This window comes from Salvelinus namaycush, chromosome 27 (genome assembly GCF_016432855.1).
Source record: "Salvelinus namaycush isolate Seneca chromosome 27, SaNama_1.0, whole genome shotgun sequence".
NCBI lineage: Eukaryota > Metazoa > Chordata > Actinopteri > Salmoniformes > Salmonidae > Salvelinus > Salvelinus namaycush.
Window position 1 is genome coordinate 31,319,480 of NC_052333.1, and position 27,071 is coordinate 31,346,550.

At 41.5% G+C, this 27,071-nt stretch overlaps 2 protein-coding genes across 2 annotated transcripts; both read left to right on the forward strand.

The window, feature by feature from the left end:
* The first annotated feature begins 4,762 nt into the window (after positions 1 to 4,762).
* LOC120022805 (zinc finger and SCAN domain-containing protein 20-like) lies at positions 4,763 to 15,405 on the forward strand. The gene is made up of 8 exons (XM_038966803.1): positions 4,763 to 5,182; positions 9,076 to 9,278; positions 9,940 to 10,044; positions 10,126 to 10,218; positions 11,740 to 11,850; positions 11,996 to 12,119; positions 12,676 to 13,611; positions 13,742 to 15,405. The coding sequence occupies exons 1-8, from the start codon at positions 4,933 to 4,935 to the stop codon at positions 15,169 to 15,171; spliced, it is 3,252 nt and encodes a 1,083-aa protein (XP_038822731.1). The 5' UTR covers positions 4,763 to 4,932; the 3' UTR covers positions 15,172 to 15,405.
* Positions 15,406 to 17,914: 2,509 nt separating this feature from the next.
* LOC120022340 lies at positions 17,915 to 26,954 on the forward strand. Its single transcript, XM_038966234.1, has 7 exons — positions 17,915 to 18,360; positions 23,626 to 23,828; positions 24,516 to 24,620; positions 24,702 to 24,794; positions 25,048 to 25,158; positions 25,304 to 25,427; positions 26,950 to 26,954. Exons 1-7 carry the CDS (start codon positions 18,021 to 18,023, stop codon positions 26,952 to 26,954), a joined length of 981 nt encoding a protein of 326 aa, XP_038822162.1. The 5' UTR covers positions 17,915 to 18,020.
* Positions 26,955 to 27,071: the final 117 nt, after the last annotated feature.

The window sequence follows — 27,071 nt, forward strand, 5'->3', positions numbered from 1 at the left end:
TCATGTGATTTTCTGTGGGGGGGGGGGTTGGAGGGAATGATTCAATGGTGTATAAGCAAGGCTAATGAAAATAGATCCTGTTCATCTAGTTAAATTGTCTAAGAGGGAGTCATGAGTGACTGAATCATTTTTTAACCTCTTTTTGTTCCAATCAAGACAATTTATTTTGACATTGAAGTAACAGACTGATGAATGTTTTGTTTTTGCAACAAAAAAACTGGGGAGGTGGGGAATAAAATCACCTGCAGGCCGCCAGTTGGGGAACCCTGGCGTAGGCTGTACAAGGCCCTTTATATGATAAAGGAAATGGAGTGAAAGGACTATGCACTGCCCGGACCTTAGTGGTACTGTGGCTGTTAGCTTGGTGGCAACAACGCCAGTGTTGTGTGTTCAATTCCCACTGGACAGTCATTCAATTGTATGCATTCACTGATGTAAATCGCTTTGGGTGAAGTCTCAATGACATGAGATAAGATCAAATTCCTGTGAACCTGGTGGAGGCACACAGTCTATTCAAAATGTCTTGTGTTGCACAGACATTGTTCTTTATACGTTATTTAAAAAACCAATACGCACAACTGCGAAGAACACGACCTGGAACGAGACCATGGGTGCGTTTGTAAATTCATTCTGGAGTGTCAGAGTGGCATCTGGGTGTTTGTAAATTCATCAGTTATTCTGTGCTCTGGCACACTCAGGGCGCGTTCGTAAACTCTGGCTATGTACTCTGATAGCCAGAGCACTCTTCTGAGTGTGCCAGAGCGCAGAATAACTGATGAATTTACAAACGCTCAACACCCGTTGAATATGGCCGGTAAACATCGGCAAAATTGTTTTTATTGTTTTTAGCAGCCCAGTTACAGTCACCAATGCTCTGGATAATTTGTAAACAGCCTAACCAGCTCTGCTATGGTGAGTAAAATGGTCAGAGTGAGGTGTTTTTTCACGTCTGGAAGTAGCTGACCAAAGTTAACGTGGGTGCTGGACTGCCATGAGGTCAGAACGCTCAGATCAACCCTGCTCCTTGGCCAGAGCGTCCAGCGTGCGCTCTAAACGCTATGAAATTATGAAGGCTTACAAATGCCCAGAGTGCACTCTGGCACTCCAGAGTGAATTTATGAACGCTCATCAAGTAGATTTTGGTCTCAAAACTAAGTCTTAAACACATGCTTAGTACTGTTAAAAAGGTAAACACTGGGATTCAGATAAAGGTGTCAGAAACAATGTGATTACTACAGAGCCCAAGATGCAGCAGACCAACAAACAAAATACATTTACTTGGGGTTTTATTTTTCAGGAGGTGAGGGGTCCCCCCCAGTTGTCCCCATGTTGGGGAATAAGAGATTTGAAAGTCTAGGTTTGAGATCAAATATGTCACCAATTACTGTTCCAAAATAAATTAGAATGTCAGATATTTTACCTAATAGTGGTGCTTTAAACATGCACAAATTCCCATTGGAACACAGACACTTTAAAAGTGCAGGGCTTGTGCAACATGCCATACCTTCATCTTACAGGAAGTATATAGATATATATATATATGAGGAGAAAGCTGAAGTCTCCATCTATCCATTGATGTAAATATATCCTCTGTCCGATTCCCAGTTCATCCACTAGATAGCAATAGGAGATCACATGACGTCTCTTGGCCACTTGAAACCAGCTGCATCTGGTTTGCGTTGTGAGTCACTGTCCCAAAATGGCTGAATGTATTTCTCAGCATGGAGGATTCTTATGATGGTAGTAAGATTTGATCTCCCAAAAAACAATGCCTGTAGCTTTCAAATAATGTAACTTTCTATTTTCAAAACAACCGCTCAGAGTTTGACTTGTTAATTGGGTTCACTTGATCTATTATTAGGAATTAGATTAAAATCTGATCCCATTTATGCAGAAATACAGAAAATCCTAAAGGGTTCACAAACTTTTCTCTTACCACTAACTCTGCTGGCTAGGTTAATTTAGTAACTGTGTTATACATACTTGCTGTAGATAGATACAGAGGTGGAGGCATCAGAATCAAACTACTTTGAACTTGTCCAAACTCTTCTAGATGACCCAAAAAAGAGGGAACACTTCTTCCAGGTTGGTGTGAGAACAGTATTTCTAAAACAGACATTCAAATCAAGGAGGTAAACTGAACAGCAGTGCATGCACAATCTATTCCACATCCTATTCCATTGAAATCCTTGTTACTGGCTTACTCTGTACTGCTGAACCTCAACTTGTATGCATTAGAGAGGAAACCGCGCCAAAACGACGGCGGGACGATTGCTTCTGACCAAAACGCCAGTTGTAATTTGATGTCCTGTCTTCTAGGATGTTTTTCAGAGGAATTCGACCCCATGTATGACACATCTCTGATGTGGGAGTTCCTCTCCAGACTGTAGAAGCTGCTTCCAACACCAACATTGCAACAGGTAGGTGCAATTTGGGAAGAGACAATTGTGGCAGTCTTGAATTTCTGATGTCTGGTAGTACTAACAGGAAGTTGCCCCACTGTGTATTACGTCATATTGCTGAGTGTACCATAAATTCTTGTTACTTGGGCAATTGAATTTGTTGCACATTTAAAACCACCTCCCGTTCTCAGACTGCATCATGGCTTTACAGAAATGTTCAGTTTACAGAAATGTTTTGGTACCCATCCCCAGATCTGTGCCTCGACACAATCCTATCTCGGAGCTCTACAGACAATTCCTTTGACCGCATGGCTCGGTTTTTGCTCTGACATGCACTCTCAACTGTGGTACCATATATGGACAGGTCTGTGCCTTTCCAAATCATGTCCAATCAATTTAATTTACTACAGGTGGACTCCAATCAAGTTGTAGAAACACCTCAAGGATGATCAATGGAAACAGGATGCACCTGAGCTCAATTTCAAGTCTCATAGCAAAAGGTCTGAATACTTATGTAAATAAGGTATTTCTGTTTTACTTTTTTTTTTTGTACATTTGCAACAATTTCTAAACCTGTTTTCGCTTTATCGTTATGGGGTATTGTGTGTAGATTGATGAGGATAAATAAATAATTGTATCAATTTTACAATAAGACTAACGTTACAAAATGTGGAAAAAGTCAAGGGGTCTGAATACTTTCCGAATGCACAATATACAACAATACAGCAGTTTGTTAATATCAAAAGTGTCACTACCGCAACAAAATACAATACTGTATCGATATTAACCAGTTTTGTATCAGTATTGACCATTTCAGGTGTGGCAATTTCTGCCTATTTTCCACTTTTCCAAATCAATAGATGCACAATCCGAAAATCATATGATACAATCCAGAATATCCGAATGTGTATATAATTGAGAAATGATACATGTACGGTTTTGACACTTCTTGACCACATTTAGATTTTCAGAGTTTAGCTCATTCTCAAGCAGAGGCACACATATAAATAAAGATAAAGAATGATGAGATAATGAGATAAAGAATCTCAGCTCAGTGACCATAAGGTCAGTTGATCCTCTTAAAGGGGCAGTGCAGTCCAAAACGTGATTTTCCTGTGGTTTATATATCCTGTATATGTTTCTACAGTATGAGGTTGGAATAATACTGAACTTGTGAAAAGTATAATGCCCTTTTAGTGTAAGAGCTGTTTAAAAAGACCGCCTGAAAGGTCTTGTTTTGCAAGGCAGCGGGTTTGGACATATAAGTTAACAGACCAATAACAAAGAGAGTTTGCCCACCTGCCAATAATAGCTATACATCAGATTACATGTCCCTCCCATTAGGCTCCAATTAAACACAAGAATGGAGCTATATACAGGGAGTACCAGTACCAGATCCATGTGCAGAGGTACTTGAGGTAGATATGTACATGAAGTCAGGGTAAAGTGACTACGCATCAGGATAGATAATAATACGAGAAATAAAAAACAGCAGCAAATGATGAGTGTAATGTGTGTTTGTGTTGTATGGGTGTGTTTGTGTGTGGGAGTGTCAATGTATTGTGTGTGTGTGTGTGTGTGTGTGAATATCAAGTCTAGTCTAGTAAGTGTGCATAGGATCAGTACAAGATAGTCAGTGCAAATAGTTTGTGTACCATTAATTTACTATATAGCAGTATGGCTATTTAGCAGTCTTATGGCTTGGGGTTAGAAGTTGTCCTGGAGCCTGTTGGTCCAAGAGCCGACGCTCTGGGACCATAGCCGCAGGAAGTAGTTTGGGGGTGCTGCAACTTTTTTTCCTGCCTGCACTATATATGGCTATATCGGTCCGATAATACAGGACTAGTAAAGGCCCAGTGCACTACTGCAGCACCCCTACGTCCTGTGGCTATGTGCCAGAAGGTAGCATGGCTTGGGTGGATTCTTCTGCAATTTTTCGGTCCTCCCTCTGACATTGAGGTCCTGGATGTCAGGGAGCTCGGCCCCGGTGACACACCTCTGTGTCAAGGTTTTCAGAAGGCACTCCAGAGTATTTTTCAAAGTACATAATATACATAAAATGTGGAGCAGAAATGCTTCTCGGTAATGTGGAATTATGTCAGACATCACCTGTTCTATAGAATACATTTACTATGATTGGATTGATACTGTCTACTTGGCTGTTTTACAGAGAAATGGTCAACAGATGCTGTCATTCGGCAAGTCAGTTTGTATTCCTTTCGTTCTATTTCCTAACATCTTTCGATGTAGCAATATTCAGATACGCAGGACGACTTCAAAGAGGACCACCTGGAACTCGACCATTGCTTCTTGTAGATGACGTCATGTTTGGAAGTAGCCCACCACTTTGTTTGGGCGACCAAAGGTATTGAATTTAGCTACTACCACTGATATTAACCATGTGCTAATTTACTAGATTCTGTAGGCTACTATCAACAAAACTAGATCAGACGATGTCGAATGGCCATGGTCGCCGGAGGAGACAAAGGCGCTGATCTCCGTATGGTCAGACGAACAGAATATTCTGAAAATGGAGCAAACGTGTAGAAACAAACATGTTTACAGGGAAATTTCGGAGCGGCTAAATGACCTTGGTGTCAAACGGACGTGGAAGCAGTGCCAAAATAAGATGAAGGCCTTGAAGTTTAAATACAGACAAACACGCAGAGACCCAAGCAGTAGTGACCGAACAAGCTTTCCATTATTTTCTGAACTGGACGAATTTCTCGCCGCCATGCCTGATATGACTGAGTCCAAAGAGACTGGCGACGAGGAAGATGGTAAGCAAAGGTTAAATGTGTAGTTTTCAGGGACACACCATCATCGCTAATTGTTTTCTTGAACTATGTATGGATATAAATTACAAAAAAATGGAGTAATATTATTTTATATTTCATCACGATTTTCAAGAGTTTTGTTGTCGCCGGGTAACGTTAAGTGTCTGCATTATAGTGTGTGAGGGATGTCACAATTTAGGCCAGTATTTGGGTGGGTATAATTTGTAAAACGTTCCAACAGGAATCTGTTCCAAAAACTTCTAAATTCCCAGGTTGCCAACAAACAACACATACAAAGTAGCTTGATCAGTTCACCTAGCTAACTAGTTGCCGAATAGGCATCAACTCACCACGTAGATTATTCTTAATGTTTGTCCAGAGTGAGGACAGAAATGTTTAGGAATAAACGTGGCGAGTGAAAAACGTAATTCAATAGCCCACTCACTTCCCGGTATCTTATTCTGCCGCCAAAACGTTACAACTTTGTATTTACGAAGTTTTTTGGAACGTTCCACAAATTATACCCACCCTTGTCACTAGGTTAGAATGGAAATTCGTCCTCAGCCTTTCCCAACACCCCAGACACACACGTTAAAGGTCCAATACAGCCGTTTTTTAAAATCTAAATATCAAAGTGCCTGGATTAGGACCTGCGCGGCTTCTTGTGTTAGGTAGTAGAGTCATCCACGACCCATGTTGTAGAGCATGAACCTGCAGTAGCGAGTTACTGCTTTGATGTTTGCGTGAACAACAGGGTGTTGTCCAGGTTCTTTGCACTCTGGGTGGGGGACACTGTGGAGTTGTCAACCATGATGGAGAGGTCTTGAAGAGGGCAGGCCTTCCCCAGGAGGAAGAGCAGCTCCATCTTGTTGAGATTGAGGTGGGTGTCCCACATCCAAGCTGAGATATCTTCCAGGCACGCAGAGATGCCTGTTGCCACCTGGGTGTTAGAAGGGGGGAAAGAAAAAAACGTAGTGTCATCCGCATAGCAATGAATGGAGAGACCGTGTGAAAATATGACTGAGCCAAGTGACTTGGTGTATAGAGAGAAGAGGAGAGGGCCTAGAACCAAGCCCTGGTCACCTGATAGGAGCGGCCTGCCATGTAGGATGCAATCAAAGAGCCTGAGACGCCCAGCCCTGGTGGTCCACAGTGTCAAAGTCAGCGGATAAATCTAAGAGGATGAGAACAGGAGAGAGAGTCAGCTTTGGCAGTGCTGAGAGCCTCCGTGACACAGAGTCTCCGGTTGAGTGACTCGTCTTGACGTTTGACTGGTTCGGGTCAAGAAGATTGTTCTGAGAGATAGCGAGAGAGTTGGTCAGAGAAAGTATGCTCAAGTGATTTGGAAAGAAAAGAAAGAAGGGATACCTGTCTGTAGTTTAAGTCAGAGGAGTCGAGTGTTGGTTTCGTGAGGAGCGAATGTCGTGTCAACCTTTTCAAAGGGATTGACCATGTCGTCCGCAGAAAGGGGGGGGGGGGGGGTTAAGGAAAGAGGAGAAGATGGAAAAGAGTATCCAAGGGTTAGAGGCAGAAGCTTGAAATTTTGTGATAGAAAGTGACTTTGGCAATGGATACAGAGGAAGAGAAGCTAGAGAGGAGGGAGTGAAAGGATGACCGGTCCTCCGTAAGTTGAGTTTTCCTCCATTTTCGCTCAGCTGCCAACCGCCCTGTTCTGTAAGCTCGCAATGAGTCACTCAGCCACAGAGCAGGAGGGGAGGGCCAAGCCGGCTGGGAGGAAAGGGGACAGTGCAAGCAGTGGAGGCTGGTGGGAGGAGCTGTAGGAGGAGGGGCTCATTGTATTGGCTGGAATGGAATAAAAGGAACGGAGTCAAGCACGTGGTTTCCATATGTTTGATACCGTTCCATTTTTTCCATTCCAGCCAATACAATGAGCCCATCCCCCTATAGCTCCTCCCACCAGTCTCCATTGAGTGCGAGTCATAGGAAAGGGAGGGGAGTAGGGTGGAAGAGGTAGAATCAGGATACAGGAGGGAGAAGGATTTACCAGAAGGTAGATATGATAGGATAGAAGAGGAGAGAGTAGTGGGAGAGAGAGAGCAAAGATTGTGACAGTGCATTACCATCTGGGTATCTGGGGGGGGGGGTTTGCAGTGAGATTAGTAGGCAAGCAGTATTGATTAGGATTAGGATTAGTATTGATTCTGATTAGGAACCCAAGCAGTATTGCCTGCCTTGTGAGTGGGAAGGGACTGGGAAAGGGTGAGGTCAAAAGAGGCAAGGATGGGAAAGAGCATTGAAATAAGTTAATTGAAGGCAGACGTCGGGAGGTTGAAGTCGCCGAGTACGAAGAGCGGTGAGCCATTGTCAAGAAATGAGTATATCAAGGTGACCTTAAATTCCATCCCACCAAAACAGGCCGAAATTTCAGGTGTTATTTCCAAACAGCTTTTACACTAAAGGGCATTATCATAATTGTCACAGTATTATTCCAACCTCATAGTGTGGAAATATACACTGAGGATACAAAACATTAAGAACACTTGCTCTTTCCATGACAGACTGACCAGGTGAAAGCTATGATCCCTAAATGATGTCACTTGTTTAATCCACATTTTTGGGGTTTAAGCCTTGTGACAATGGAGACATGGATTGTGTATGTGGGCAAGACAAAAGATTGAAGTGCCTTTGAATGGGGTATGGTAGTAGGTGCCAGGCGCTTCGGTTTGTGTCAAGAACTGCAACGCTGCTGGGTTTTTCACACTCAACAGTTTCCCGTGTGTATCAAGAATGGTCCACCAATATTAGGAAGGTGTTCTTAATGTTTGGTATACTGATATATACTGAACAAAAATATAAATGCAACATGCAACAATTTCATGAGATTTACTGTGTTTTCCCCCACAAATGTGCTTCATTACAGACAGCAATACTCCTCAGTTTCATTAGCTGTCCGTGGTTACACATCGTCTGTGGTTGTGAGGCCGGTTGGAAGTACTGCCAAATTCTCTAAAATGAAGTTGGAGGTGGCATATGGTAGAGAAATGAACATTCAATTATCTGGCAACAGCTCTGGTGGACATCCCTGCAGTCAGCATGCCAATTGCACGTTCCCTCAAAACATCTGTGGCGTTGTGACACAACTGCACATTTTAGAGTGGCCTTATTGCCCCCAGCACAAGGTGCACCTGTGTAATGTTCATGCTGTTTAATCATCTTCTTGATAGTGCCTTGCTCAAGAACACAACAGCAGGGCCCAGTTTTTCAAAACTGTAGTTTTAGAAATCGAATTGGATATTAAATGTTAGAATTGGGTATTTCAACACAGAAAAATGTGATGCTGATTCTCGGAATAGGGATTCATGTTTGTTTGGTAATCCAATCTGACCTTTTATTCAGGAATAAATGTTGTTTTTGCATTTTTCAAAACCCAAAGGCTGTGATTAGGATTGTTTTGATGCCGTTAATCTTGATCCCGCTGGAAGGGTGGCCACAGCATGGATTTAGAAAGTTGAAAGGCACCACAAGCAAGATATTTTCAATTTAACTAAGGTGGGGAGGTTTAAAAAAAACTTTCATCTGAAAACCAAAGCTTCATTATGTTAAATTGACTGCAGTATAGGTACAGTATGTGGTCAATTGTTATATTGAGAAGTATCAAATAAAGGCATGTACTTACATGTAAGTGGAATGCAGGCTCTATTTAAACCCCAAAAATCTCAGTTACCTATATTCATGTAGGCTCAAGTCTGTTTCACTATGAAAGTGGAGAAGTAGTTGGGCTATATAACCTGTCCAGTAGAAGGTAAATCTCTAGGCTACTGCCACCCACATTTAGCTAGCCAGCAACAAAACATCACCAGGATGTGTGAGATCTGTACGCTGCAATTTCAAAAAGTGTGACCTGGAACGTCAACAAAGTGTTTCTTTCCTACCAGGTCGTCCTCTTCCTCTGTCGTCTCTGCGTCTTCTGGTTCCTCCACTGCGGCTGGTGTCCGCAGCTCTATGGCAAGTTGTTCAGCGCAGAGACACAATGGACTACGGGTTGGTGGAGGAGTTTGTGACCACTGTGTTGGAGATAACCCCCGATCTGATGAGTTACAGAGAGAAAGTCCAACTCATCATGGGGCTGCGAGCACAGGTGAGAAATTAAGAGGGGTGTGGTTGAGGTAGGAAGTTGGGTGACATTGTCTGCATGTAGGGTTCCCTTGTGAAAGAGACCTTGGTTTCAATGGGACTCCCCATAAAGGTAAAAATAGAGAAAATTACATCAGTTTATTGGTCGCGTCCACAGTTTAGAAGATGTTATAGTGGGTACAGCGAATTGCATACAGTATGTTACTTGCTCCTAACAATGCAATAAAATGTCAAACAAGTACACAAATAATTCAAATGGAATCATGTTAGCTGCACACTCTGATCATACCGTCTGTTGTCAAGGTCTGGATGGCTAGGCGCAGGAGAAGGACTAGTCGGATAAATCATTTTATCAAATAACAACATTAATTGTTGCAAGACACTAAACAGAAGCTTTCTATGCTGTATTGTATTGACGTCTTAATTCGTTTTGATTTAGCTCGCACGCTAGGTGCCCATGCTAGCCAAACAGCTGTGGTCTTCTCAATGAAAATAAGCGCCTTGTGGGCGTAGCCAATATGACGACGGAGTGACGTGGCTTCTCGTAATACAGGCTTCGGCTGTACTTTAGTATATACCACCGACTGTAACATTCCTATATCGTACTCACTGCCAGATTGGTTTGCGTCCAAAATGTTTCAGTGTTACCTGTTTGTTGTTGACAGCTGGTTCTGGAGTTGTGTCGCTCTGATCATTCAGCCGACCCGGAGACCATCCAGCCACACCTGAGCAGGATGAGGACCTGCATCATCACTCATAGAGAAAAGGAGGTGAGTGCCACTCTGGGATCAAGACTTGTAACTCTGCCGGCCAGGTGAATTTACTAATTGTGTTATGTATACTTGCTGTAGATAGATACAGAGGTCGAGGCATCAGAGTCAAACTTCTTGGAACTTGTCCAAACTCTTCTAGATGACCCACTTGAGAGGGAACACTTCTTCCAGGTTGGTGTGAGAACAATTTTTCTGCTAAACTGACATTTAAACCAAGGAGGTAAACTGAACAGCAGTGTGTGTATGCACAATCTTGTCCTCATTCTGAATGGTGTGGCTGTTGAACAAGTTGAGGCGACTAAATTACTTGGCGTTACCTTAGATAGTAAACTGTCATGGTCAAAACATATAGATTCAGTGGTTGTAAAGATGGGGAGAGGTCTGTCCATAATAAAGAGATGCTCTGCTTTTTTGACACCACACTCCAAAAAGCAAGTCCTGCAGGCTCTAGTTTTGTCTTAACGTGATTATTGTCCAGTCATATGGTCAACTGCTGCAAAGAAAGACCTAGTTAAGCTGCAGCTGTCCCAGAACAGAACGGTACGTCTTAGGTACGTCAGAGGGCTGATATAAATACTATTCATGCCAGTCTCTCTTGGCTAAGAGTTGAGGAGAGACTGACTGAATCACTTGTGTTGAAAATTCACGTTAACATATTCAACAGCACTGACATGCACACAGTTACCCCACCAGACATGCCACCAGGTGTCTTTTCACACTCCCCAAATCCAGAACAAATTCAGGAAAGCCGTTATTGCGTGGAACTCCCTTCCATCTCATTGCTTAAATGAAAAGCAAACCTGGTTAAAAAACCCCAGCTAAAGCAACACCTCGCGGCTCAACGCCTCTCCCCTATTTGACCTAGATAGTTTGTGTGTATATATTGATATGTAGGCTACATGTGCTGTTTTTAGATGTATGTAGTTTTGTCCTTGACCTGTTCTTGTCTATTAATGTTCTGTATTATGTCACGTTTCAACAGCTAATGAGGATCCTAATAAAATACCAAAATACAGAAAATTATATTCCATTGAAATCCTCATCACTACTCAGTACTGCCGGATCTCAACTTGTATGCGTTAGCTAATATTGAGTTGACGTTGTTAGGTTCTGAAACAAACGGAGTTAAAAACTCCAACGGACAACTAGGAAAAAGCTCAAACCAAGTTTATTCACCCACTGGGTCATACAGCTGCAAAGACAAGGTATGATTACACGAGCACATGTATTTATAATCTTCAACTCTTTGCACGTCTAGACAGCCAATGCATCTCCGTTGCTAGGCAGGAACTTAACTGGGTGCTCTCACTGCCTGAACCTAGAACCTTCGTGGGCGTGGAAGTGTATGTATGTGAGAGGACTGTAGTAGGAGAGTTGTGGTGGGCCCCTCTGCCCCCCCCCCCCCGAGGTTTCTTCTCACTTCATCAGTTGACTTGACCTCGAGACGCAATCGTCGCTCCTCCCTAGTTCTGCAGCTGGCCTGCCTTATCAGAGACTTAACGATTTCCCTTTGCCTCCCTCCTTAGAAACAAGAAGTTCAATCAATAGTAGTATGGAAACATGAAGAAGTATATTTCAAGCTAGAATCCAACAATGTATAGCTACTAATGATGTCAATAGGATGCCTCACTCAATTAAGAATGCATTTCATCTGTTGTACACCACTCAGATGCACTTTAATGTGTCTTCTAGGAAGTTTTTCCAGAAGAATTTGGCCCCGTGTATGACACGGCACTGCAGACTCTGATGTGGGAGTTCCTCTCCAGGCTGGAGAAACTGCTCCCAACACCAACATTTCAACAGGTATGAGCAATTTGGGAAGAGCCAGCGGTGTCCACTTTGGCCGATTTGAATTGATGTTGTCATATTGCTGAGTGTACCATACGTTCTTGTTGTTATTTGGGCAATTGAATTTGTTGCACATTTTAAAACCACCTCCCGTTCTCAGACTGCATCCTGGCTGAGACCTGCCCCCTCTATGCTGAACGAGTGTGCACAGTCTGTGACTCAACCTCAGCCTTTGAAGACTCTCCTCCAGCACCACAGATGCCATGGCCATTTGTTTGCTAATGGTAGGCTTTTTTTGTCCAGCTCTGTTTTCATAACAGTAGAAAATAAATGTTTTGTAACATTTTAAATCATGTTTGTAACCACCTGCTCAGAGACGAACAAGCCTGTTACACTGGACGTGTAACGTTTGCAGAGCGTGAGATGTTCCTGGTGTTTGAAAGAAAACCTGGGCGTAAGCAGCGTGGCTCTGCATTCATTTACACTTAATATATTATTTTCAAGATATCGATTTGGTAAAGAGCTGAGGCATGGGGCTGGAAAGATTAAATCATTCATATTCCTAAACAGAGCTATGGATGCAAGGACTGACCATCCGTGATACCAAAATAGTTTTAACCATGTTTTGAGGCTATACAGTGTTTTACAATTACGTTGTTTACAAACAATCTTATATTTGGGGTTCTGATGGGGTACGACAGTTGAACTAAGCTCATGAAGCATTTATAAGTTATATTCTTCAAGAATCAATGGGTATATAATGAATTTAAAGGTAAAAACAAAAAACATGTAGCAATCACAATAAGACATTTTATTATTCTCTTTTTTCCACTATTTCAGCTCATTCATCTTGTGCTGATGATCACATCCTCTCTTCACTGTCTCACAAGTTTCCACCCTCAGAGAGAGCCACATGTGCACCCAGAAAAGAGAGGGACACTTTGATAGAGCAAGATAATGCAGAGAAGGAGCTGGGGATGAGTTTGGACATGGTTAAGAAGGCAGTGGAAATGACGGATAGAAGGAACGAAGAATGGGGAGAGAAGAACTATGAGGAGAGACTGCAACATCAGTTGGCTTATAATGTTTTACAGGTCGAGATTGTAGATGGAGAAGACGTGTCCTCGACGTCATCGACAACAGCCGACAATGTCGGACAGACCTGGACCCCAAAGGAAACGGAAGCGCTGATCTCTGTATGGTCAAAGAAACAGATTCTTCAGGAGATGGAACGAAGTTACAGAAAAAAACATGTGTACAGCGACATTTCAAAGCAGATAAAGGACCTTGGCGTCAAAAGGACTTGGAAGCAGTGTCAAACAAAGATAAAGGACATGAAGTTCAGCTACAGACAAACACTAAGGAACCCAAGCAGTAGTGGCCGAGGGACCTGTCCGTTCTTTTCTGAACTGCACACATTTCTCGCCGCCACACCTGATGCAACTGATATCCAGTTGCCTGAGTCGAAGGAAACCGTCAAGGTTTCAGATCCAGAAGTCATGTTCTCAGATCAGGGTGACGGGCCTTCTGTGGATGTCAAGTTAGAGAATCTACACGAGGAAATGGCTTCCAGAAAAGAGACACACAAGACACTCACCGGAATGAAAACAGAAGCGAGGAAAGGGGATGAGGCTGTTCACAGCCCTCAAAGTGACAGCAGGGTGAAAATCGGAAGAATATCCCACCGTTGCGAACAGATGGTTGAAGACAAGTCAGATTTGGACCTTCAGCCCGTAGTGATGTTGACACAACTTGATGAAACCCTTCTGATGACAGGTGAGTAAAACATTTGATGTATCACTTAAAACAATATATTAATTTATGGGTGTTTTACGTGTGTAGAAAATGAATTCCAAGTCAAGTTAGGGGTGAGTGACTACCCTCTGTATCCTCCTCTCAACACCAGGTGGTGATCCTCGTCCTGTTTCCCATACCACAGGGCAGTCTTCTAAAAGAAGCAAACGTGCCAAAATATGCTCCTTTTGTGGGAAGAGTTTTCTTGAAGCAAAAGATTTGACGACACACATGAGAACTCACACTGAGCAGAGCCCTCACCAGTGCACCCAGTGTGGCGAAGGCTTTGAAAATCCGGACGACTTACAAAAACATTGGCAGAATGATTGTGAGGAGATGATGAAACAGGAGGTCAATGAACACCGGCATGGAAAGGACAGGATCTCTGGAGAGTCCAGTAATGCAAGTACTGATCCAAAAACATGCCATCTATGCCATGAGACTTTTGAATTTCAGTATGTGTTGAAAAATTGCCTTATTGTATTTCACAAAGGCAAAAGCCTTTATAAGTGTCCTCTGTGTATGAAGGGTTTTGGGTTCCTCAGTGATTTGAAGAAAGACCAGAGTAACAAAAGAGGTTGTCCTACAAGTGAAGCCGTCAAAAAAAGGAAGGAGTTGGGGTCAAATGAAAATGTTGTCGGACTGAACTCGACCCCCAACAAGTGCCCTGACGTCTTCAAGTGCTCCTTTTGTGAAGAGATCTTTTCTCGGTGCATGGACCTGAAGAGCCACTACAGTCGGGCTCATCAATTTACGGGACCGTTCCCCTGCCCTTCTTGTCAGACGACTTTTGTTTCGTTAACTGAGCTGCGCTTACATCAGAGAAATGAGTCCACTCCTTACCAATGCTCTTTGTGCCAGCGATCATTCTTATCACTCGATAAGCTGACAGTTCATGAGAGAATTCACACAGGGGAGAAACCGTACCTCTGTGCTGAGTGTGGAAAAGGTTTCAGGGATGCAAAAACCCTGGAAGAACACTCTAAGATTCATATTGAGGGAGAACTCCACACCTGCTCCCATTGTGGGAAAAGTTTCAAGCGAAAAGAGCTATTGAAACAGCACATGTTAAATCACAAAGATGCCGCTTTCATCTGCCCAGACTGTGGGAAGAAGTTTTTTCGGTTGGTATGGTTAAGAAGGCATATGTTAATCCACACTGGCGAGAGACCGTTCCTCTGTGATCTCTGCGGGAAGGGTTTCAAATCTACAGTTGAATTGAGGTTGCACACCCGGACACACACTGGAGAACGGCCGTTCAAGTGTCCAGAATGTGGAAGAAGTTTTAAGCAGAAGTGTCATCTGCAGATACATCGGCGGACACACACAGGGGAGCGGCCGTATCCGTGCACCGTGTGCGATAAACGCTTTTATGTCAGCAAAGATAGAAAACGACATATGCTCATCCATACTGGAGAGAAGCCGTTCAAATGTCAAGTATGTGGCATGGCTTTCAACCGTAAAGGGCATTTGAGGGTACACCAACAAACCAAGAGGTGTTCATATAGGCACACAAGTCCCCTGCATAGCACATCATTATAATAAGTGGTTTCCTGACTGACAGAACTGGACCTGATTCTTTAAGCCACATTTTAAGATGTGCGTCCCATCAAGTAATAATATGAAGCTAAGAAAAAGTATTAGTTTACAAAGTGACAACAATATAAACCACGGAGTACTAGCCTATGTTAGTTTTTTGTTACAATGATGGTTTTTGTAAAAAACTTCAAGGACGTGTTATGTATGTGACTGTTATTAAATTGTTTTTTAAAGGCATGGGCACAGTGTCTGGTTATTTTAGTTGTTAGTTGGGTCATTCCTAGTCTGCGGTGCTTTTTGGACCTAACTTTTGGGGGGAAAGTATCTTTAGATTTTTTGTTGTTGTATTCTATCAGAAAAAGGACATGTTTGACTTTATGAAAAACATATTGGCCAAGCTCAGGCACTTAAATGTTTAGGTGCATTTTCCAACCGGTTAGGTGCATAATCCTAACAGGGTCAACATAACTGGAAATTTGAAGCCTAAATTAGCCATAGCTCTGTGAGTGAGCAAGATTGAGGTAGCATAATGGTGAACACTTGAACCGGATTTTAACTTCCCTGTCAAAACGTTTTAACATTTTGAGGAATTTGAGTGAGACATACAGAATAACAACATGGAAAAATAGATAAATGTTTATTTATTTAGCTTTGCACCATTGTTTTCCCACCAAAGAAGGTATGACACTTCCTGAATAGAGAGAAATAGTAAATATTGGTGTCTTTTTGTAGGCACTAACTCCTCCATGGTTCGTTGGATAAAGCCTATGGGGAAATGAATGGCGTCTTTTGTAGGGTTTTTGGATAAACGCTGAAAATAAGGTCTGTGGTGAACACAGGCTCTGGAGATCTGCCCCGTTCTTGTTCTGAGATAATCTTCGTCAGCTAACTAGACTTTGAGGTTTGAAACATTTATGTAATAATAAACAAAACGTATATAAGATCTCCTAAGCCTGTGTTAACCTCCGACCTTATTATCGGCATTTAACCCAAAACCTTATTCTTTCCCCATTTTAATTTTCCCCATAGGAATGTCTGAACGAACTAGAGGTAACTCATTTCCGCTTTAAAGGACTACAAGCTGGCAAGCTCTATGTGGTGGCATTGTAGGAAGGGGCTGTTTTAAAGGACCATTACAACAAAATAACAGGGTGGGAAGTGACATCAGGGACACACAGAAAACCTTAAATAAAATAATAAATACAATAATCGTGAAAAAACCTTTTTGAAAAGAGAGAAATTAACTAGGACTATAAAATAATAAAGAAAGCGTTTAAATATTTGATGGGTTCTATTTCTCATGGACGTTGATGGATAACACTCGAGTTCATGGCAAAAAACACCTACGTCCACTGAAAAAAAGTGTGCAAAATGCATAAAATTCCCTTTCAAGATACACATTTTTGTGTTTTTAAGGTAAGACACTTGACCTTTAAATTTAAAGCTTTTTGGAATCAACATTTTACACTAAATAAGAAGTGATATTTCCCGGGAACAGAAAAAGCACTACATTGTAGGAATGACCCTGATGGTTTTGGCCGCATTTCAGGGCGCCTGCATTTCAGTCATATTGCACAGATTATCAGACTCGAGTCATATCGATTGGGTGCTTGAATTGTTCAACACCACCTCAACATCAATTTTTTGGGTGACTGAAATAAAATTATAATAAAGGATTGGGTTTCTTGTTATTGGGAGGAGGGGGAGTATGATTCAATGGTTTATGATCAAATTCAATGTTAAAGTCCATTTTCAGCTATTCAACACATTTTGCTATGAGTAGAGAAAATATTGTAGTTTAAAGCTACTTTCCTGGAACACTGCACAATTTGCTATGTGGTGAAGAGAAACATTTGCAATTTTAAAACTAATTTCCTGCAATTATACACATTTTGCCTTGACTTATGCCATGTTCATACAATATCTGGTTGAATAACAAAATCAAGAGGGGCCCCCAAAAGGCTAGAGGGGGGCCCCTGGAGGTGCTCTTCGTGCCCGGTCGGTAATTCATCCCCGATTACGACAAGGTTTAGATAGCTGGCGAAACTAATTTACCTAGGAATATATAACATTTGAACTGATGTGGGCTAACTGAGTGACTGTCAACTACTGATGCACTACCAATTTAGAAATGGCAACCTTGTGTATTCTACTACCAACAGTAAATTGAGACTTGATTCCTAAAAAAAATATAATCATTTTCACGAGGCCCCTTGATAGTAAGTCCGCCACTGATAACTAAACCATAGGACAAATGGTAAGCCTTCTTGCGTAAACATTTTTATTCATAGGTCTATGATGGAACATGAAGGCACTCTTTCATTAAAGTTTCCAAGTACTTCATAAATATAAAATGTATTGCCTAGTTAAATAATAAATAGACATGCTTCTCTGTAATGTCTGAAATATGGAATTACCTCACCACTTCTATAGAATACATGTATTATGATCAAATTGAACTCCGTGTGCAGACATTGATACCATCATCTGGACTGTTTTACAGAGACATTTAAATCGAACTTGTTTCGGTAAGTTAGTACGTATTCCTTCCAATTTGTAAGTCGCTCTGGATAAGAGCGTCTGCTAAATGACTTAAATGTAAATGTAATTTCTAACATCTTTGGCAATATTCAAACACGCAGCACGACTGCAAAGAAGACCCCCTGGAACTCGACCACGGTTCCTTGTAGATGACGTCAATACGTCACGTCTGGAAGTAGCCAGCCAAAGAGGGAGTAGTCCACTGTTCAGGCGACCGAAGCTTTTGAATTTAGCTAGGTACTACCACTAATATTAACCTTGTACTAACTTACTAGCTGCTGTAGGCTATTATCAACTAAACTAGATCAACAATGTCATTGGCAGACGATGTCGGATGGACATGGTCCCCGGAGGAGACAAAGGCGCTGATCTCCGTATGGTCAAACGAACAGATTCTTCTGAAGATGGAGCAAACGTACAGAAACAAACATGTTTACAGCGAAATTTCGGAGCGGCTAAAGGACCTTGGTGTCAAACGGACGTGGAAGCAGTGTCAAAACAAGATGAAGGCATTGAAGTGGAGATACAGAGAAACACTGAGAAACCCAAGCAGCAGCCGACCGTGTCCATTCTTTTCTGAACTGCACGAATTTCTCGCCGCCATGCCTGACATGCCTGAGTCTAAGGAAACTGACGATGAGGAAGATAATAGTAAGTAAATTGAAAACTATTCATTTCAGTGTCACACTATTGATGTAAAAAAGACCTAATGTGATTGATCAAAAGACCAATTGGTGTAAGAAATTGGGTTGCCTGTGTAACCCAGTCACACCGATCATCGTCTTCAAGAGTTTAAGGATACATTTAGATGGGCAGCCCAATTCAGATTTATTTCCCACTAATTGATATTGTGACCAATCACATCAGCTCTTCTCACAGTAGCGCTTTTACGGAACTGATCTGATTGGTTGAAAGACCAATTAGTGAAAAAAATATCAGAATTGTGCTGCCTGTCTAAAGAATGTAACCAGGCTTAATTGCGACCACATATAGGTTCAAAAGAGAGAGCGCTGGCTGGAGGACAAGTTTATTTGAAATGGAAATTCGTCCTCTGTCTTTCCCAATATCCCCTAGACACACACACATGTTGAGAGGCATAGTGTGCAGCACCCCTGGATGGAGAACAGTTGGGGGAGTTTAAGTGCCTTGCTCAAGAAACTGGGCCCTGCTGTTATCCCCCCCCAAAATCGGATTTGGGCAAGGTGGGGAGGTTTAAAAAAAAAAAAAAAAAACTGTCTGAACCAAAGCTTCATCATTGCAGTATAGGTTAGTTGTTATATTGAGGAGTGTCAAATAAATACATGTAAGCTATTTTTTTTTATTTTTTTTATTTTAGTTACCTTCTTTCATGTAGTTTACTCATTTCTGTTTCACTGACAGTGTAGAAGTAGTAACAAACTGTTCTATAGATGGCAAGCTTCTAGGCCACTGTATGGAGTGAGATAGCTGCCAAAAGGTTGAACATACACTACCGTTCAAAAGCTTTGGGGTCACTTAGAAATGCCCTTGTTTTGAAAGATTTTTTTTTTTTTTGTCCATTTTTAAAATAACATCAAATTGATCAGAAATACAGTGTAGACATTGTTAATATTGACCTGTTGCACCCTCGACATCCACTGTGATTATTATTATTTGACCCTGCTGGTCACCTATGAACATTTGAACATCTTGGCCATGTTCTGTTAATCTCCGCCCGGCACAGCCAGAAGAGGACTGGCCACCCCTCATAGCCTGGTTCCTCTCTAGGTTTCTTCCTCGGTTCTGGCCTTTCTAGGGAGTTTTTCCTAGCCACCGTAGTTCTACACCTGCATTGTTTGCTGTTTAGGGTTTTAGGCTGGGTTTCTGTACAGCACTTTGAGATATCAGCTGATGTAAGAAGGGCTTTATAAATACATTTGATTGAATATGATTGAAACAGCTGATTTTTTTTTAATGGAATATCTACATAGGCGTAGAGAGGCCCATCATCAGCAACCATCACTCCTGTGTTCCAATGGCACGTTGTGTTAGCTAATCCAAGTTTATCATTTTAAAAGGCTAATTGATCATTAGAAAACCCTTTTGCAATTATGTTAGCACAGCTGAAAACTGTTGTTCTTAATAAAAAAGCAATAAAACTGGCCTTTAGACTAATTGAGTATCTGGAGCATCAGCACTTCTGGGTTTGATTACAGGCTCAAAAATAACTTTCTTCTGATACTCGTTAGTCTATTCTTGTTCTGAGAAATGAAGGCTATTCCATGCAAGAAATTGCCAAGAAACTGAAGATCGCATGCTCTGCACTTTATTTGGCTAGTAGGGAAATAGTCCTACATTAGGGTATAATGACTCTATGACTGCATGCCTCCAGAAGAGGTGCTTTTCCGAAGGCGCATGGTGCTGCATGGAGATCACAAGTTCTTTAACTGGGCAGCAGTGTGTCGATGGAGGGAATAGCCTATACGGTGACTACCTAAAGACCACTGCAACAGAGTTATTGTAAAGTGTGGGAATAAGCTTATGCCAGACTATGTTTAACCTGTCTCATGTTATTTTCAAAGTCCATATGTTCATGACCCGATTGATATAAATCATGTCAAATTATTTTAGATTCATATTGACCCCTCCTACAGAATATGCTTTGGCAAAATTTTGTCATGAAATAAATATCAAAATATTCAAATATATTTTGAGTGGCAAAGACTCCAGTGGCCGTACATAAATCATAGATTCACCAAACATCTATTATGGTTCCATGTTTTCTTATTCCTGGTAGATACTACTGGTTATGATACATTATTCCTGGTAGATACTACTGGTTATGAACCATTATTCCTGGTAGATACTACTGGTTATGAACCATTATTCCTGGTAGATACTACAGGTTATGGTTCATTATTCCTGGTAGATACTACTGGTTATGGTTCATTATTCCTGGTAGATACTACTGGTTATGAGTCATTATTCCTGGTAGATACTACTGGTTATGGTTCATTATTCCTGGTAGATACTACTGGTTATGAGTCATTATTCCTGGTAGATACTACTGGTTATGAACCATTATTCCTGGTAGATACTACTGGTTATGATTCATTATTCCTGGTAGATACTACTGGTTATGATTCATTATTCCTGGTAGATACTACTGGTTATGTTTCATTATTCCTGGTAGATACTACTGGTTATGATTCATTATTCCTGGTAGATACTACTGGTTATGGTTCATTATTCCTGGTAGATACTACTGGTTATGAACCATTATTCCTGGTAGATACTACTGGTTATGAACCATTATTCCTGGTAGATACTACTGGTTATGAACCATTATTCCTGGTAGATACTACTGGTTATGAACCATTATTCCTGGTAGATACTACAGGTTATGGTTCATTATTCCTGGTAGATACTACTGGTTATGAACCATTATTCCTGGTAGATACTACTGGTTATGAACCATTATTCCTGGTAGATACTACTGGTTATGAACCATTATTCCTGGTAGATACTACTGGTTATGAACCATTATTCCTGGTAGATACTACTGGTTATGAACCATTATTCCTGGTAGATACTACTGGTTATGGTTCATTATTCCTGGTAGATACTACTGGTTATGAACCATTATTCCTGGTAGATACTACTGGTTATGAACCATTATTCCTGGTAGATACTACTGGTTATGAACCATTATTCCTGGTAGATACTACTGGTTATGGTCCATTATTCCTGGTAGATACTACTGGTTATGGTTCATTATTCCTGGTAGATACTACTGGTTATGAACCATTATTCCTGGTAGATACTACTGGTTATGAACCATTATTCCTGGTAGATACTACTGGTTATGAACCATTATTCCTGGTAGATACTACTGGTTATGAACCATTATTCCTGGTAGATACTACTGGTTATGAACCATTATTCCTGGTAGATACTACAGGTTATGGTTCATTATTCCTGGTAGATACTACTGGTTATGAACCATTATTCCTGGTAGATACTACTGGTTATGAACCATTATTCCTGGTAGATACTACTGGTTATGAACCATTATTCCTGGTAGATACTACTGGTTATGAACCATTATTCCTGGTAGATACTACTGGTTATGGTTCATTATTCCTTGTAGATACTACTGGTTATGGTTCATTATTCCTGGTAGATACTACTGGTTATGAGTCATTATTCCTGGTAGATACTACTGGTTATGGTTCATTATTCCTGGTAGATACTACTGGTTATGATTCATTATTCCTGGTAGATACTACTGGTTATGATTCATTATTCCTGGTAGATACTACTGGTTATGAACCATTATTCCTGGTAGATACTACTGGTTATGGTTCATTATTCCTGGTAGATACTACTTTTAGTTTAGTTTATTAATTTGACCATTTAAAAAAAACAAGCACACATAAAACTTAAAAGCCATACATGCACATGAATAAAATCATCGAGGATAACACACAATGAAGTCTGGGACTTATTTCCATTGTGGTCCTCTTGAGACAAGATGGCTATACAAGATCCAACACAGTATGGCAGTGAAATAATAAAACAAAAACATAAGAAGAACATCTATCTCATCATTCCAGTTACATCATAGGGGTTATTCATATGGGTACAGAAGACATCAAACATATTTTTACTTTATTTTTAAAGCTGTCCAGAGAGGACGTTGTTTTTATAGGCAGAGGCAACTCATTCCATTCTGAGGCTCCTGTATATAAGAAAGTACCTTTCCCAGCATTACTCCTGAACCTGTATAAGCACACATCAGCAACACCTGATCTGGTGCTGTGATTGTGTGTATCCCTAACACGAGGAAAGTAATCACTTAGATATCTGGGCGCAGGACCATAAATACTCTTGTAAACCAAACCTAGTCTAATCTGGGACACCCTAGCCTCAACAGGCAGCCAGTTTAGTTCCTGAAAGCAGCTCCTGCCTATGTGAGTACGTGGACTCACCTTCAATACTACCCTGATCAACTTATTCTGGGCTATCTGGAGCTTCCCCTTCATAAGTTTACATAAGCCCCCAAACCATAACTACAGGTTATGTTTCATTATTCCTGGTAGATACTACTGGTTATGATTCATTATTCCTGGTAGATACTACTGGTTATGATTCATTATTCCTGGTAGATACTACTGGTTATGAACCATTATTCCTGGTAGATACTACTGGTTATGTTTCATTATTCCTGGTAGATACTACTGGTTATGATTCATTATTCCTGGTAGATACTACTGGTTATGATTCATTATTCCTGGTAGATACTACTGGTTATGAACCATTATTCCTGGTAGATACTACTGGTTATGATTCATTATTCCTGGTAGATACTACTGGTTATGTTTCATTATTCCTGGTAGATACTACTGGTTATGATTCATTATTCCTGGTAGATGCTACTGGTTATGATTGCAGACAGAGCCCAGAGAATGGGGTGGTGCAATACTGAATTAGTCATATTTTGATAAGGTGCATGCATGGGGATGTCTACGTATTGTTTTTAATACTGCGTTATGCTTGTTCGGGTGTGTTATGTTTGTTCGCCTAGCACCTTTCACAGGCCGTTTGGTGTACGTTTTTTGTTGTTGGTGAGACGAAACTGCCCAAACTCTGAAAGGTATTATTGTATATGTCAGAATTGCAACACAAGATTTGTTCAAGACTACAATGTTAGTCCGTAATCGTAACATGGTGTTTGTATGTTCACAGATAAAATTTCACGTTTACGTTTCACGCATGGCTTTTCTTACGATCCTAACGATACATACGTTCAACCTTTTGGCAGGTATTTCGCTCCATACTACTGCCACCCACATTAGCCTACCCAGCAACAAAACCACATGACATGTAAAAGTCTGATAGTCCGCAATCGCAATAAAGGTGGCTTGGAACGTCAACAAAGTGTTTCTTTTCTACCAGGTCGTCCTCTTCCTCTGTTGTCTCTGCGTCTTCTGGTTCCTCCACTGCGGCTGGTGTCCGCAGCTCTATGGCAAGTTGTTCAGCGCAGAGACACAATGGACTACGGGTTGGTGGAGGAGTTTGTGACCACTGTGTTGGAGATAACCCCCGATTTGATGAGTTACAGAGAGAAAGTCCAACTCATCATGGGGCTGCGAGCACAGGTGAGAAATTAAGAGGGGTGTGGTTGAGGTAGGAAGTTGGGTGACATTGTCTGCATGTAGGGTTCCCTTGTGAAAGAGACCTTGGTTTCAATGGGACTCCCCATAAAGGTAAAAATAGAGAAAATTACATCAGTTTATTGGTCGCGTCCACAGTTTAGAAGATGTTATAGTGGGTACAGCGAATTGCATACAGTATGTTACTTGCTCCTAACAATGCAATAAAATGTCAAACAAGTACACAAATAATTAAAATGGAATCATGTCTAATCAATCCATGTTTAACATTATATTTCACACACCATGATCATTGTTCAGTCCTCTACAGTAAGGGCCCCTAAAACTAGACCATATATTTTTTGTACTAAGTGGAGGTATACCATATAGCTAATTTACAATGGGTTCTGCAGCAGGAAGGTTGCGCTAGTCCCATGTAATCAATCATTTTTGCTGCGCTCTCTGATCATGCCCTCTGTCACAGTTTCCGTGTTAGCCAAACATCTATGGTCTTTTCATGATAACAAGCGCCGTGTGGGCGTAGCCAATATGGCGACTGAGTGACACGGCTTCACTTGATACAGGCTTTGACTTTATAGTATATAGCACATACTAGAACATTCCTATATCGTACTCGCTGCCAGATTGGTTTGCGTCCAAAATGTTTCAGTGTTACCTGTTTGTTGTTGACAGCTGGTTCTGGAGTTGTGTCGCTCTGATCATTCAGCCGACCCGGAGACCATCCAGCCACACCTGAGCAGGATGAGGACCTGCATCATCACTCATAGAGAAAAGGAGGTGAGTGCCACTCTGGGATCAAGACTTGTAACTCTGCCGGCCAGGTGAATTTACTAACTGTGTTATGTATACTTGCTGTAGATAGATACAGAGGTCGAGGCATCAGAGTCAAACTTCTTGGAACTTGTCCAAACTCTTCTAGATGACCCACTTGAGAGGGAACACTTCTTCCAGGTTGGTGTGAGAACAATTTTTCTGCTAAACAGACATTTAAATCAAGGAGGTAAACTGAACAGCAGTGCATGCACAATCTATTCCACATCCTATTCCATTGAAATCGTTGTTACTGGCTTACTCAGTACTGCTGAACCTCAACTTGCATTAGCTAATATTGAGTGGACTTGTATAGTTACTAATTATGTCAATAGGATGCCTCCCACTCAATTAAGAATGCATTTATTTATTCTGTTATACTCAACTCTTCTAGGAAGTTTTTCCAGAAGAATTTGGCCCCGTGTATGACACGGCACTGCAGACTCTGATGTGGGAGTTCCTCTCCAGGCTGGAGAAACTGCTCCCAACACCAACATTTCAACAGGTATGAGCAATTTGGGAAGAGCCAGCGGTGTCCACTTTGGCCGATTTGAATTGATGTTGTCATATTGCTGAGTGTACCATACGTTCTTGTTGTTATTTGGGCAATTGAATTTGTTGCACATTTTAAAACCACCTCCCGTTCTCAGACTGCATCCTGGCTGAGACCTGCCCCCTCTATGCTGAACGAGTGTGCACAGTCTGTGACTCAACCTCAGCCTTTGAAGACTCTCCTCCAGCACCACAGATGCCATGGCCATTTGTTCGCTAATGGTAGGCTTTTTTTCCAGCTCTGTTTTCATAAGTGGAAAATAAACGTTGTATTACATTTAAACCTGCTACACTGGACGGGAACTTTTGCAGAGATGCTCCCATTGTTGGAAAGGAAACTATTCTATTTTCAAGGTATCGATTTGGTAAACATCTGAGGGATAGGGCTGGAGAAATGTAACCACTTATATTCGTAGACGACGCTATGGATGCAAGGACTGACCATCCATGATACCAAAATTATCATTTTAACCATGTTGAGGCTATAAAGTGTTTGTTTACAAGTATTTTACAAATAATGGATTTAAAAAAGCATTAAAAATTTTTTTTACCTTTATTTAGCTTGGCAAGTCAGTTAAGAACAAATTCTTATTTTCAATGACGGCCTAGGAACAGTGGGTTAACTGCCTTGTTCAGGGGCAGAACGACAGATTTTGTACCTTGTCAGCTCGGGGATTCGATCTTGCAACTAGTCCAACGCTAGTCAGACGCTCTAACCACTAGGCTACAATGCCACCCCACATTCGAAAAGTATTCAGACCCCTTGACTTTTTAAGCGTTTTGTTACGTTACAGCCGTATTCTAAAATGTATTGAATCGTTTTTTTCTCATCAATTTGCACACAATACCCCATAATGACAAAGCAATAACATACCTTTAGACTCTTCCTAGAGCTGGCCGCCCTGCCAAACTGAGCAATCGGGGGAGAAGGGCCTTGGACAGGGAGGTGACCAAGAACCCGATGGTCTCTCTGACAGAGCTCCAGAGTTCCTCTGTTGAGATGGGAGAACCATCTAGAAGAACAACCATCTCTGCAGCACTCCACCAATCAGGCCTTTATGGTAGAGTGGCCAGACGGAAGTCACTCCTCAGTAAAAGGCACAGGACAGACCGCTTGGAGTTTGCCAAAAGTCACCTAAAGAATCTGACTATGAGAAACCAGATTATCTGGCCTGATGAAACCAAGATTGAACTCTTTGACCTGAATACCAGGTGTCACATCTGGAGGAAACCTGACACCTGTTTTTTCAGCCACAGTGACTGGGAGACTGGTCCGTATCAAGGGAAAGATGAACAGAGCAAAGTACAGAGAAATCCTTGATGAAAACCTGCTCCAGAGCGCTCAGGACCTCAGACTGGGGCAAAGGTTCTCCTTCCAACAGGACAATGATCCTAAGCACACAGCCAAGACAACACAGGAGTGGCTTCAGGACAACCTGATCGAACATCTCTTGAGAGACTTGAAAATAGCTGTGCAGCAACGCTCCCCATCCAACCTGACAGCTTGAGAGGCTCTGCAGGGAAGAATGGGAGAAACTCCCCAAATACAGGTATGCTAAGCTTGTAGCATTGTACCCAAGAAGACTCAAGGCTGTAATCGCTGCCAAAGGTGCTTCAACAAAGTACTGAGTAAATGGTCTGACTACTTACGTAAATGTAGTATTTCAGTTTACCGTTTTTTTATACGTTTGCAGAAATTTCTTAACCTGTTTTCGCTTTGTCATTTTGGGGTATTGTGTTTTAGATTGACGAGGAGAAAAACTATTTGATCAATTTTAGAAGAAGGCTATAACATAACAAAATATGCAAAAAGACAAGGGGTCTGAATACCTTCCGAGTGCAATGTATATTCTTCAAGAATCAATG